The sequence below is a fragment of the Oratosquilla oratoria genome, chromosome 1, assembly GCF_046742065.1.
Source record: "Oratosquilla oratoria isolate Oo_2021 chromosome 1, ASM4674206v1, whole genome shotgun sequence".
Lineage (NCBI taxonomy): Eukaryota > Metazoa > Arthropoda > Malacostraca > Stomatopoda > Squillidae > Oratosquilla > Oratosquilla oratoria.
In genome coordinates this window covers 113,618,514-113,634,125 of record NC_134777.1, presented here as the reverse complement: position 1 = coordinate 113,634,125, position 15,612 = coordinate 113,618,514, and the positions used below count along the sequence as shown (strand labels likewise).

At 43.8% G+C, this 15,612-nt stretch overlaps 1 protein-coding gene across 2 annotated transcripts in view; it reads right to left on the bottom strand.

Moving 5' to 3' along the window:
* The window catches only part of LOC143024777 (uncharacterized), a 28,980-nt gene that overhangs the window by 11,193 nt on the left and 2,175 nt on the right, over window positions 1–15,612 (bottom strand). For both annotated transcript variants that reach the window (XM_076183949.1, XM_076183939.1), the window contains exons 2-4: window positions 6,973–7,408; window positions 2,203–2,299; window positions 552–749 (exon numbers count right to left, since the gene is read on the bottom strand). In XM_076183949.1, coding sequence (XP_076040064.1) covers window positions 552–749; window positions 2,203–2,299; window positions 6,973–7,400 — 723 coding nt within the window. In that variant the 5' untranslated portion in view covers window positions 7,401–7,408. The remainder of the gene's footprint in view (window positions 1–551; window positions 750–2,202; window positions 2,300–6,972; window positions 7,409–15,612) is intronic.

The following is a 15,612-nucleotide window of genomic DNA, read 5'->3' as shown; positions in this document are numbered from 1 at the left end:
AATGAGATAGTTACTTAAACTGTGGTCCTCTCAGCTTAATTTGACTAGATATATGGGCATCAAGGGATCAAGCATCACCCTCTCCATTGTGTAACTTTTTAGTTCAGTATTTAACTATTTCTACAATGCTATGATACATGGAAGGGAGTGGGTGGGGGATGGGGGTGAGGAAGTATGTGTGAATGATATTTTAACAAAGCCCGAAGGGATTTCTCCCCATCTTCTCTTTTTCTGCATGAGGGAATGGAGAGGGGGAGGGGTTGCTGATTAATGAAGTGGCCTTGCTACATTGCTTCTGACCCAGGACAGTGATATATATACACATATATGTGTGCGTATTTACTTAGCTGTATTATACGGGAAGGGGAGCTATGCTCGTGGTGACCTGTTTTTATATCTCGCAAGATCAAGTTTGTTCTTAAATTCTTGTATTGTGTTTGCACACACTATTTTTTCATCCAATTTGTTCCATATATCTATCACTCTTTGTGGGAAGCTGTGTATATATGTATGTGCATGTGTCTATGTTTACACTAGTCCACTTTACTTACTAGAGTATTAACTTTCTCCATCATGATATCTGTCTCTTTCTCCATCTTCATCTCCTCTTCAATCTGTTCAGCTATCACAAGTGAAGTTGTCTTAAGAAGAAAGGCAATCCATGAATAAATTTCAACGTTTTGCATTGTAACATCTCGTCTCTTGTGGCACCACTCTTGTATGGCTGACACCTCTTTACCTATGGAGTCCTGAGGGAAAGAAAGTACATAATAACTGGTTCAGACATCTTTAATCTATTAAGACAGTTATTTGTTTGCAACAAGTATGGGCAAGCATTAAGACTTACACATGCATACACACAGAACTAGTGGACAAGATCCACAGTCTTATTACAAGTTCACTGAAAGAAGGCATTGTACCACTTGATTGGAAAAGGGCAAATGTGGTGCCAATTCACAAAGGTGGAAACAAGGAAATACCAGTGAATTATAGGCCAGTATCACTAACCAGCACAACAGTGAAGTTATATGAAAGGACTGTGAAAGATTGATGGACCAAATATCGTGAAAAGATGAACATTCTGACAGTCAGTTTGGCTTTAGATCTGGAAGGACATGGTGTGTTGAACCTTTTAAGCTTTTACTCAAGAGTGATTGATGTGCTGCAAAAGAGAGAGGGGTGGGTGGACTGTTTATCTTGACCTAGAGAAGGCATTTGATAAAGTACCTTACAGTCGACTTATGAGGAAATTGTAGCATGTTGGAGGACTGAGAGGCAAACTACTAGAATGGATTAAAGACTTTTTGAAGGAAAGATACATGAGGACAGTAGCAAAGGACAAGATGTCATTCAAGAATAACTGCCTCCTTAGTCCCACATTCAGCCAAACTGTAGGCTTGAAACCAGTCTACTGGGCATCAATTATGTGATCTGTTGAAATATCTTTCCTCTTTTTATTTTTTTTTTAATTTTATCAAGACTCTCAGATTTGCAAAGTATCATGAAGGGAATGGGTTCATAGATTTGGCTAACAGTGAACTCCTTGTACTTTAGACACCAAGAATATGAGGAACAACAACTCCATAATGTCTATATTTATTCTAACAAACTCTGGGAGTCAATGAATCAATTTCTTTTTCCAGAAGATATTTTCTCTTTAAGTTTTCATTGCTATAGTAGTTTCTATTGTATTACCATTCTTACTACTTCATGATATTCTCTGTATGATCCCTAAATCTTTTTAAAGACACTGGTGGAATAGAAAGGGCACAGTAATAAGCTATTAAACTGATACTAGATATCAAAAACATATTCATGAAATAAAACATGAACACTTTAATATATTTTCTCTTGAAAGTAGGAAACGCATGAAAGAATTAATATAAGCCTTCAAGATTTGAAAAGGAAATTATAATATTAGAGTTGAAAATATTTTCAGGTAAAGTAGAAAAAAAAAGTCCAAGTATTCAAGACATAAATTTAATTAAGTAGATAGGAGTGACCTCACTACTCATAATGCCAATAAATTGAATAAACTATTTGTGTTACAGTACTGATGAAATCAGACCAACTTCTGCAACCTTCATTACAATGCCTCTTTGGATGCAAATCTGATTGACTTTGCAAAGGAGTTGGATGCTTCATCACACAACACTAAGTTCAACGCACTTCCTAGATCTAAGGACTAAACTTATCCCTTACCATGAAAGAGGTGAGTTTAGATCCGACTGCCGATAGGTGATGAGATTCACATGACGGTCTGGCCAAGATCTGACAATCCTCACACCACATGATAAGTCTGCAATGCATTTCATCTTAGTGCCAAAGTCAGAGGGTGGACATTATTAATTGGATATTTCTTTGTGTACATGTGGGTGCTGATGTGAACATTTCTGTTGTGTGATGCTGTCCATGACCATCATATTGATTTTCATGAATGCTAAAATGCTATCATATTTTTCTCTTGGTCTGTCTTCCGATAGCACAGCATAAGTGATTTTGTCATGAATGGGGAGATGTATAAGTGCCCGCTTGTTGTCCATTTCTTTATTCATTAAAAGTCCTTATGAAAAGAAGTGGAATATATTTTTTCAGTAGCATATATGCTGAATAAACCATAGTTTCTTAATACCTCCTACTCGTTTACCTTGTCACTAACACTAGATGCCAGGGACCATTCATATGGCTAGCTCAAAGCATCAAGATTCAGAAGTACAGTGCACATTCCAGCTAGTGTGACTGAGGTTTAAAAGAGGTTTAAAAGAGATATCAATGGGAGGACCCAGGGACTGTTGCTGGCCACTGTGGGGCTATGGAGTTTTAGTTGGTGAAATGAGTAAAGATTTGAATTACAGACTTTGAAGATTCACTGGAAGAGGTCTCTGTGGGAGGCATGTTACTCCAGTTTGATAGCCTGACCATGATTTATTCATTGGCTGCTTGTGGTGGTTATTTGTGCCAGTGGTTCTTTGCTTGTTTCTCATGGATGCTTTACTCATGTAATACTGTTCTCATACATACATATACCAAAGGCTTTTTCCCCCTACATGGGGGGTGGCCAACAAGAAAAAGGCATAGAAACCACTCCCACCCATTCCATTTCCTATATATTCCACTCCCCTCCACCCTCCTCCCTCCCTCTTATCTTGGCATCTCCTGGATGACGGGTCATCCCTGCATCCTGTCCACTGCCCTGGGTCAGAAGCAGTGTCGCAAGACACTGTTCTCAGTTACCTGAAAATTATTTCAATCCTGATTGAAATAGTCCAGCTAATACTGGTTTCTGGTCTTTGGACCCAAATAAGGTGGTGTGGACCCTGATGGACTTCAGAGCCACAAGGTTGGGAACCAGTTTCGAGAATATGCTCTACTTCCTTCCTATTTGATTTTCATATCTGGCCTCATTATGAATTGAGGTTTTGTTCCCTTGCATTTCCATTATGATTCAAAGTACATGATATTTCAGGAAAAAAGTGTATATCTCTTGGATAAAATGTCAATTTGTGTATTGATTGCAAATTACAATGTATTTGAGATTTTGTATGGATGGGAGTGAAGTTGTATTGAGATAACTATAGGGTTTTTATGAACGCTGATTCACATCTGTATTGTGTAAACATATTTTTGTCTATACTTTAATGATGGTGGTCTGAGAGATTATTGGTATATAGGTTTGTCAAGATCAGTGTGCTTGGAACATAACTTGCAGGGTGTGAACTTGCTATTTTTTATTTATCAAGAGGAGGAATTTTGTTTATAGGGTGGAATGTCTGTAGATGGTGAGAGGCTGCATTTTTTTTATATAATCTGTGCTCCATCAGGGAACTAACTGTTGATATGGAAGGTGAAGTCATAGTGACAGAAAGATGGGTCGCTGATGTCAAGTAATCTATAGTCGACTAATGAGAAAATGACTACTGTTTTGGAAGTAATAATGCTGAGTGAATGGTTTTCCAGTTTACATGGGGTGGTTGGATGAAGATGGACCAGTGAAAGATATAAGGAGAAAAGGGAAGGGGAACACTGGTGTATGTCTGGTACTACAGACAATACAAAGATGAGGAATAAGTCAAATTAACATCGATATATGTGTATGAAGGCATAAGTAATTGTAGGTGAAAGACTGCGGGTTGTCCGGTATAAAGTAAAGTTTGAGAACAAAGACTATCTAGGAGGGTTGTTATGGTGTTTCTTCAAAGGAAATGCCCGGCATGAAGTCCTCCTAGGAGTGTGTGGAAGGGCAATTGTGAAAGAAGATCGGGTAATATTTCTGAAATGAATGGGGAGTTATAGAGAATGGGTAGTAAGTGGGCAGTTCAGGATATATTTTTTCATGGAATGTGTTGTAGAGGCGTGTGGAGGGTAAGTGGTAAAAATGAGGTTTCAGGCTGTAATGGGAATGCTTTTCCTCTTTGTTTGGCATGAGAAGAAATGTGGTGCAAGTGGAGAAGTGACGGGTAGCAAGTGTGTGTAGGGGCATATGTGTTTTTGTCAGGGAGTGTTTCTGTGGATTTCGAATGAGGGATTAGAACTAGGTTTAGGTGTACAGTGAGTCCTCCTTATACGGTAATTCTTTACCCTGTAAGTTCACAGTTACGGTATTTGGTAATTACTACCCTCAATTCTATTTATGGTAAGAAAAATTTACAGATATGGTATCTGCTCATGTTTTGGAGGTAAAATTAGATATTTTGAAGAGGAAAGAGTAGGGAGAACGTACGTCAGCCATAAGTCGAAACTTGGGTTCGTACACAGTAATTTCAATTTGCGGTAAGGTTTTCAGGAACGCATATGTACCGTATAACGAGGACTCACTGCACTTCGATCTAGATCACGTGGTCTGTGCAAGCCCCTGCATGTGGGAAAGGTGGATGAATAGCTTGGATGTTATTTGTTTTTGAGGTGGGGTCACCTTGGTGATGCTTTTGTGGTGGGGAGATAACAGGTGTGGTGTTCTCTACATAAAGTATAATTCACTCCAATGTTTCAGGTTGGGAATTGTTTCTCTTCATTGAGTGACTAGGACAGGGCTGTGGGTAGTAAGGTGGCTGGAGTGGGTAAGAGGAAAAGGCATTGCAGTGAAAAGACTAGGAAGACTGGTTAGAGTCGAGAATAATTGTGTGGTTGGATGAAAAGGATTGGGAGTTTGTGTGGCAGATCCTCATGCAGTAGCTGTAGCAATACTTGGTGGAAGTGTTATAAGGTGTTCATGTTGGAGTGGTGTTGTCTCAGAGGCAGAAAACTTAGCATTCAAAGAGATACACTGTACAGATCAAGAAGGACGCTGTGTGAGTTTTCCCAGTTTGTATACTTGCCTAGTTTAGGACATGATGATTCTTGTTTGGGGGTTGAGCATGGCACACATATATCTATATGGTGGTGATATTGCACTCTAGTGTGCCCAAAGCATTGAAGCAGTGACTTGGACAAAAATATTATCTTATTTGCAGATGCAGGTATTCTGTGTGGAAGTCAGGGCTGGCAAAGATTAACAGATGGAATCCTTACACTGTTAATTGTTTGTTTGGGGTTCTAGACTCTGGTTAATTTTTGTTCTACAAGTTCTTCAAGGAGTTCTGAGCCTGTGTACTGCAGTACATGTGGGATGTTATCACACCCATGCAGGAATTGAAGGTTGCATGAGTTTCATTTTGGATTGAGGTATTGGCAAGGGTTATGTGGGATTGAAGTTTGTCGTACTGGGTTTTTGAGTTGAGTTCCACAAGTTCTTCAAGGAGTTCTGAGTCTGTATACTGCAGTACATGTGGGATGTTATCACACCCATGCAGGAGTTGAAGGTTGCACAAATTTCATTTTGGATTGAGGTATTGGCAAGGGTTATGTGGGATTGAAGTTTGTCATACTGGGTTTTTGAGTTGAGTTCCAGAACTAGGGGTCCATTTAATTGGGTCTACATTTGGTTGATTTTTCCACACAAAGAGACGAAATCTATCCACTGTAAAGATATACTAGGATCAAGGAATAAAGTCTGGAAGTCCTGATACCTAGGAATTTCGAATATTCCAGGTTGGAGTCTACTTCGTCTCGGTAGGGGTCGATATGAGGACTGGAGAAGCTGAAGTGGTATCTTTAAATTGTGTAGCTGAGGTGGATGATAGTTGAAGCCCAGAGATATTTTTCATTGAAACAGCGATTATTGTATAATTCGCTGGGAAGGCAGAGTGTCATTGGGCCGAAGTGGTCCTTGATGGGCCACTGCTCCCTTCCTTTACTTGCCTAAACTGGCCCTTTCAGGGGGTGGCTCACCAGCAAGGTGGAACTGGGGTAGGGTGGACCTTGAATTGGTTTTCTCACTCGTACAGGTGGCTCCTAGATCTCTAGACCAGCATGTGGGTGATGACTAAAGGCTTCCAGAGGTCACACCAATTATTGAAATAGTGCAAGCAATTCCTGGCTACAAATGTAAAGACATTTCTTTTCTTTTATCTATGACCAGAATCTACTGTTTTCTTTGTTGCTAGATATCACTACTGTAAAAATAGAAAGTACTGAAGGATCTATTTTCCCAAATTTACAATCTAAGAAAACTTGTGATAAGTCAGAGAGGCATTTAGAGCGTGTGTTACATATCAGTGTGTCGTGTATCATACTATGCCTATAGATTTCATGCATCTTTATGTATAACTTTGCTGTACATATTTAATATGTACAGCAATATACAGACACCAATACACATACTGTAATATATTACAGTATGTGTATTGTTGTCTTGTCTCAGTCATACGTATGTGTTTATGTTCCTAACATATTGCTCTGTGTATGGCATCACTGGCATTTGGCAGCTTTACATGTCCGATTGGTCACCTATGTGACACATTTTACTTCGATCACCGGGTTGCTATTTCCTCCATTCGACTTGTCTTTAAACCTGTCAAGTTTTGTGATTATACCCGTCACTGTTACTCAGGACTGTCATTACAAATAATACGAACAAAGTGAAACATCCCTTACCTTATGGAATTTGATCTGTGTACTGTTTTTGCAGCATTTGGAGGTGCTATGTAGTAATTGGTCTGCAGATCTTCCGGCTTGGACATAAAAGAGAATTTGCGGCAAAGGGGGCAAAGGATTCTCTTTCTGGATTCTGCCTGGTTCTCGACCAAACGACTGAGGCACACGAGGCAGTAAGTGTGGTGGCAGTTCAGGAATTTGGGGATGTGGTTCTCCATCCTCGTGTTGTCATTCCCGCCATCGTCTACGGAACTGACCGAGACAACACTCCACCAGTCCTCCCAGCAGAGAGGACAACGTTTGCTGATGCCTTCGGTGTCTTCGTTTAATTCCGTTTCTTTCGTCGTCGTCCGCTGATCCTTCTGGTCAATGTCGTGTGCTAACTCCATTTTATTAGTTCTTGCCTCGGCTGTTATCTCTATTGTCATGCACGACTCTGTTAAGTGGAGAAATAGATGAATGAGTAATGATTGTTTATGGAATTCTGCACGCACCCGCGTAAGCAAACACACACTCGTGGGGCGGTGGTTAGAGTTCTCGCCTGCAACTTCGGCGGTCCGGGTTGGAATCCCGTCCAGGGCTGAAATAATTTCAGTATCGCTGTGCTGCGGGTTGTTACTCCAACTCTCGTGGGCGGGGAGTTGGAGGTGTGTGTGCGTGTAAGGTCACAGCATTACCCATAGATCGGTCATATACAAGCTCTAAGCTCTCTTCCGAGAGGGAAATAGCTGTCGATCACGAGTCCAACACGTGATCCAAAGACTATGGTGAATCACTGTGGTGAATCACACACATACAAACGCCATACACGAATTCAAGAACAAACTAGATGTTACCACACAAACACCATTCATGAATTTAAGAACAAACTAGATGTTGTGAGATACAAAGACGGGCCCCACGAGCATAGCTCCCCCTTCCCGTATAAAACAACTAGGTAAATACAATTACGTAAATACACACATACACACACGCGGGCGCACACACACACAACGAGAGTTGCAGACTCACAAGAAAGGCAGAAATTGATTGTGGACTGCAATGATAGATCTAAAAAAAAAAAAAAAAAAAAAAAATTAGAATACCACAGAACAGGTTATTGTGGATGTTAAACAAGGGTGGAATCGAAGTGGATTAAATTGGAAATACTGGAGTAGGAGGCACGTTTCTTGAAAAATAAGAATAAGAGAACAGTAGTTGGTGAAGAGCACGCAAAGTGCAGGAGGGATAGTACGCAGAGTTCCTCAGGGATCAGTATTGGCGCCAGTCATGCTTTTTGCATAGATAACTGCATTTTTGTGAATAAAACTAAATTAGAAAGAAAAATAGATGATGGATTGACTGAAACTCTGCGATCAAATCTGAATAATATTTGCTTTAGGGTCAAAAGGATACATACATACATATACCAAAGGCTTTTTTCCCCTTTACACGGTGGGTAGCCAAAAAAAGATGGAACATGGGATCTAGGGACATAAAACACACACTCGTGGCGCAGTGGCAGAGGAAAGAAAAATACCTGTAGGCAGTAGTGCTAGGTTGTATGGATAAACGTGGAAGCAAAGGAACTGAACAAACTATTGGCAAAAGTAGACGCAAGAAAAGCCACAGGGTCCGGTGGTATCTCAAATTGAGTATCTAAAAAATACGCATTGAAAGAACGGGTAGAATTATAGGGCTAGAAAGAAGTTGGCAAAGTACAAATTCATAAAGAAAGAAGCAAGGAGAAATCATTGCAATTCAAAGTATCACTGACCAGTATAATAGGCAAATTATGTGAAATAGTTATAAAAGTTAAATATCGTGGAAAAAAGGACGGATAATTAATTCTATTTCAGAGATGGGAGATTATGTGTGTCAAATCTTCTAAGTTTATTCAAGAGTGGTTGATATGCTGCAAGAAATAGATGATTGAGTGGATTGTGTATACTTGGATCTGGAGAAAGCATTTGATAAAATATCTCAGAATATAGATCTGGAGAAAGCATTTGATAAAATATCTCAGAATATAGATCTGGAGAAAGCATTTGATAAAGTATCTCAGAATATAGATCTGGAGAAAGCATTTGATAAAGTATCTCAGAATATACTTTTGTAGAAATTGGAACCTATTGAAAGACTTAAAGGCAAACTCTCTGAATAGATAAATGATTTCCTGAAAGACGATGAGAACAACGGTGAAGGTGTAGTGACGCAGCCACAGGCGGTCACACACTTCCCATAGTTGGCAAGAGGTGAATATGAGCTAGCCAATCAGGAGCCAGCAAATGGTTCTCGAGCGGCTAGCGACCTCTCTTGCCAACTACGCTGAGCCGCGAGCGACCCTTAAATAGGGCAGCGGCGGCTAGTCAGGCCAGAATGGTAATAGCCACGGCAGCAGCAACAACATCTCGTCCAGTCTTGTAGCAGTTCCATCGAGCCTCGCCGTCATCAGCCGCCACCGCCTCTGACGTTAGGCTCACCGTCCAGCTACGACTGATCAGATCCACTAACCAGTGGCTATTACTTGTGGTTTTACCAAAGAGATTAGAATAAGAGACCAAAGTGAATTTCATTTTCCCTGGCTTGTTCGAACCAAACCACTACAAATTGGTGACCCCGGTGAAAGACAACCAGGATTATGGAAAATTCACAAGTGAAACTTCCCAGTTTCTCCCGTGACTTGGAGAGCTGGCTACTTCACACAGAAGCCTATTTAGCCACTCAAGGTGACGTTCCAGACCACCAAGCCTTCGGCGCGTACATCGCCGCTCTACCAACGGACGTCATCGCCCTTGTCCGTAACGCCGTCTCTTCTCCTCCGGAAGAAGGCAAGTGTGCCGCCCTCAAGAATGCCTTACGGAAGCTATGCGCCAGGCCTGACGACCAGCTCTACCGAGATATCCAGCAGAGCGAACTCGGCGACACCACCCCCTCACAGCTATACACCCGTATGGCCAACCTCAACACCCGTGCAAAGGTGGCATTGCCCAAGGAACTCCTCCGCTCCATTCACCTCTCCAAGATGCCGGACGCCCTCCACTTACACCTGGAAGCTTTAGCCGGCGATAAGGACGACGAACAATACTGCGAAATAGCAGATAGGTTGTTCCAGCGACATACCTCGGTACACAAACCAGTGCATAGTGTTCGTGCAAAGTGTAGTGACAACCCAGGTGTTACCGACCATAGTGCTGTGAGTGAAAACATTCCCATGTCATATAGTGCCAGTGACCAAAGTATGCAGCAACTACGGCAGGAAGTCGCCGACATGAAGACCTTGCTCAACCAGTTGCTTGCCGAGAAGGGAACCCCCCCTCAACCACCACCTAGCCCCGCTCCACGACAGGATACTGCCTCCTGTTGGTACCATACCCGCTTCGGAGCCAAGGCGCTCAGATGCACACAACCATGCAGCTGGTCGCAGGGAAACGCCAAACGCGGGGGTCGGTAAGCACTCCTACCCCCGCTAACCATACTCACACCCTCCTCTCAGTGCGTGATCGCCACTCTGGCCTCTCTTTCCTGGTAGACACGGGCTCAGCCGTCAGCATCATACCCCCGACGGAAGAACCCAACCACGGTACACGGTGGCCATCCTACGACCTGCTTGCAGCCAACGGTACGCCCATTGCAACGTACGGCAGCCACCACAGCGTCCTGGACCTCCACGATGTCAAGTTCCCTTGGACATTCGTCATAGCAGCGGTCCAGCACCCCATTCTTGGCTACGACTTCCTCCAGCATTACAATATGGTAGTAAACGCCAAGGATAACTGCTTGTACCACGGCACGACAAGCATACCGGGAACCACCACTAACGCCAAATCCCACCAGATATCGTCCCTCCAGTCCGCTGGCGATTATGTACGCATCCTGCAGGAGTTTCCCCAGCTAACATCGCCAGACAAGACCAACACCACCACCACCCCTCACAACATCATGCACCACATCCAGACATCTGGACCGCCAGTACACAGCAAGCCTCGACGACTTTCCCCAGAGAAGTTGGCCGCTGCCAAACAGGAGTTCCAAGAACTCCTAGACCAGGACATCATCCAACCATCGGAGAGTGCTTGGGCATCACCACTCCACATGGTTCCCAAGCCACCCCCACCGCCCAACCAATGGCGGGCTTGCGGTGACTACCGTCAACTTAACCGCATCACGAAGCCTGACCGCTACCCCATCCCTCACGCTCAAGACTTCCACTTCAAGCTTCACGGGAAGCAGGTCTTCTCCAAAATTGACCTGGTCAGGGCGTTTCATCAAATCCCTGTAGCGCCGGAAGACGTCCAGAAGACAGCCATAGCCACTCCGTTCGGCCTCTTCGAGTGGAAGATGATGGCCTTTGGCCTCCGGAATGCCGCCCAGACGTTCCAGAGGTTCATAGACCATGCCCTCAGAGACTTCGACTTCATCACCGTTTACATCGACGACATCCTCGTAGCCTCCGATACCCACGACCAACACCGCCAACACCTCCGCCTCCTCTTCCGCCGCCTCCAAGATTATGGCCTCCGGGTACATCCGTCCAAGTGTCTCCTCGGAGTTTCATCTCTCGACTTCCTCGGACACCGCATCTCAACAGCAGGTCTGTATCCTCTCCCTCAGAAAGTAGACACAATCCAAGATTTCCCACAGCCAACAACCATCAAGATGCTCCGACGATTCCTAGGAATCGTCAATTATTACCACAGATTCATCCCCAACGCAGCTGCAAAACTCGCTCCCTTGAACGACCTCACCAAGAACCATTCCAAGCGGTCGGTCAAACCTGTGAGATGGTCTTCCGAAGCGACCCAGGCATTCGAACAAGCAAAGGCGGCAATCGCTGAAGCCGCCCGCTTGTCCTACCCAGTAGCTCACGCACCCACATTCCTTACCACTGATGCCTCCTCCACAGCAATTGGCGCCGTCCTCCAACAGAAGATCAACGACCAGCTCCAGCCTATCGCCTTTTTCTCCAAACGTCTGGACCCTCCTCAAATTCGCTACAGCGCCTTTGACAGGGAACTGCTAGCCATAGTCTCGGCTGTCAAGCACTTCCTTTACTTCCTGGAAGGCCGGCCTTTCGTTATCCTTACAGACCACAAGCCACTCGCCCATGCCCTAGACAGAGTCTCCGACCATCACTCCCCAAGAGTCTCCCGGCAGCTGTCCTTCCTCTCCCAATTTGATACTCGCATTGAATACATCAAGGGAGAGGATAACCAGGTAGCCGATGCCTTGTCTAGAATCACCTCCAGCATCCTCCCTAACCACAACATAGACTACACACGCATCGCCGCATCTCAGAACAACGACGGTGAACTCCGCCTCCTACGTATGCACGACACCTCGTCCCTACAGCTAAGACAGCTTCCCAACAACCCCGTACCATTGTGGTGTGACATCTCCACAGGCAAACCCCGTCCGTACATCCCCGCCTGTCACCGTAAGGACGTCTTCTCCTCCTTCCATGACCACAGTCATCCGGGCATCCGCGCGACACAACGCCTCATCACGGATCGAGTCGTCTGGCCAGGCATCAACAAGGATGTCAGACAATGGACCCGGACCTGCCTCCCCTGCCAGACGGCCAAGGTTACGCGCCACGTCCACGCACCACTCCAGCGTTTTCCTGCACCAACGGCACGTTTCCAGTCAGTTCATGTGGACATTGTGGGCCCCCTTCCGCCTTCTCGCGGCATGCGTTACCTCCTTACGTGTATCGACAGGTACACCAGGTGGCCAGAAGCGATCCCCCTTCCGGATATATCCGCCGAGACGACCGCCCGTGCTTTCCTCTCTGGATGGGTATCCAGATTCGGCGCACCTCACATCATTGTCACCGATAGGGGCTCCCAGTTCGAATCTGACCTATGGTCCAGCCTCCTCAAGTTCCTTGGCACCAAACGTAACCGGACCACCGCTTACCACCCCCAAGCCAATGGACTCGTGGAACGGTTCCACCGCCAACTGAAGGAGTCGCTGAAGGCACAACCCTCATGCGACTGGGTCGACGCCCTTCCCCTGGTGCTTCTCACGATCCGCGTCACACCTAAGGTCGACAATGACATTTCCCCATCGCAGCTACTTTACGCTGAGAACCTTCGCCTCCCTGGGGAAATTGCCACGCCTGCCGTCGGCGATCCGGATCGTCACGCCCTCCTCCAACTCATCAAGGACACATTCGCCAACACCCGTCCAACACCCCCTCGTCCACCACAACCACAGCCGGAGCACCTTCCCCCGGCCCTGTCTACAAGTGACTACGTCTTCGTCAGGAAAGACTCCACACGAGCTCCTCTTCAGCGCCCATACGACGGCCCCTTCCGAGTCCTCAGTAGATCACCAAAGTACTTCGTGATCAACCGAGGTGCCAAACCGGATAGCGTCTCCATCGACAGGCTCAAGCCGGCCCATCTCCCCATCAATCCCCCTACCAAACCTCAAGGGCCACTACAATACCTCTTACAACATGGTCCTAACCCCATCCTCACCACCGAACCAAGTCATTCCTCACCCCCCGAAACACTCTCCCTTCCAAACCAACACTCCCCTCCAGGGCCACTACAATACATCTTACAACATGGTCCTAACCCCATCCTCACCACCGAACCAAGTCATTCCTCACCCCCCGAAACACTCTCCCTTCCAAACCAACACTCCCCTCCTGCCCCTGACTCTTCACCATACACAGATCACACGCACACGACAGCGAACCCTTCTCCTTCTCCCACCCCGCAACCACATCCTTCTACAACTGTTCCCGGCACCCCGCAAGATCCTCCCCACCCTACGCCCCCACTCGACCATGCAATGCAACAATTCTCACCCAACCTTATGTCTCCACAGCTCCATACTCAACCGACCCCACCTCGCCAGGCATCTGACTTCGACCACACCACCCTGCATTCGAGCCCCCCTCCATCAAGGCCCTCCTCGCCAGACATGCCCCCTGATGGAATGACCACACGTTTTGGGCGAGTGATACGAAGGCCACACCGATTCAACCACGTCGCGCGCGTCGCTCCCTATCTCCCTCGACGCCCGCTCTCGAAGAGAGGGGGAGTGGTGTAGTGACGCAGCCACAGGCGGTCACACACTTCCCATAGTTGGCAAGAGGTGAATATGAGCTAGCCAATCAGGAGCCAGCAAATGGTTCTCGAGCGGCTAGCGACCTCTCTTGCCAACTACGCTGAGCCGCGAGCGACCATTAAATAGGGCAGCGGCGGCTAGTCAGGCCAGAATGGTAATAGCCACGGCAGCAGCAACAACATCTCGTCCAGTCTTGTAGCAGTTCCATCGAGCCTCGCCGTCATCAGCCGCCACCGCCTCTGACGTTAGGCTCACCGTCCAGCTACGACTGATCAGATCCACTAACCAGTGGCTATTACTTGTGGTTTTACCAAAGAGATTAGAATAAGAGACCAAAGTGAATTTCATTTTCCCTGGCTTGTTCGAACCAAACCACTACAAAGGTGTCAGAACAGGTCGGTCGTGGCATCAGCATTGTTGACGAGTTAAACACCATATGAGGACGGAGCCTTTGTTTGTACGACGTTTCGCTTATTACAGCTTTTTCAAGTACTTGAAAAAGCTGTAACAAGCAAAACGTCGTATAAATAAAGGATCCGTTCTCATATGGTGTTTAACTCGTCAGTCTTGTCGGCAACTGCTACTTTCATGAAAACAGCATTGTTCTTGGTATAACTAGATGATGGAAGGTATGACAAAGATCACAAAGGTAATAGAAAATAGAGGAAACTGCAAAAATGTTATAACAGTTTAGCAATATATAGTATATGCATGGAGCCAATCACGGAAAATTATCATTAATACAAAATGTAAAGTATTGGAAATGGGTAAAAGGTCGAAATGGCCATAACGAATTCCTCAACGAAAATCAACAGCAAAGTCAGAAGAGAAAGATCTGGGAGTACTGATTACAGAGGACTTATCACCTGATAAGGGTCAGGCTTAAAACTGTTATAATCGACGATGATATCACTCCATGGCACATGGAGGGAAACTTGTACACGAGTTAATAATAATGATAATAATAGTAATAATAATAATAATAGTAATGATAATAATAATAATAATAATAATAATAATAATAATAATAATGATAATAATAATAATAATAACAATAATGATAATAATAATAATAATGATAATAATGATAATAATGATAATAATAATAATAACAATAATGATAATAATAATAATAATGATAATAATAATAATAATGATACTAATAATGATAATAATAATAATAATGATAATGATAATAATGATAATAATAATAGTAATAATAATAATAATAATAATAATAATAATAATAATAATAATAATAATAATGATAATAATAACAATAATAATAATAATAATAATAATAATAATAATAATAATAATAATAATAATAATAATAATAATAATGATGATGATGATGATGATGATGATGATGATGATGATGATGATGATAATAATAATAATAATAATAATGATAATAATAATAATAATAATAATAATAATGATAATAATAATAATAATAATAATAATAATAATAATAATAGTAATAATAATAATGATAATAATAATAATAATAATAATAATAATAATAATAATAATAATAATAATAATAATAATAATAATAATAATAATGATGATAAT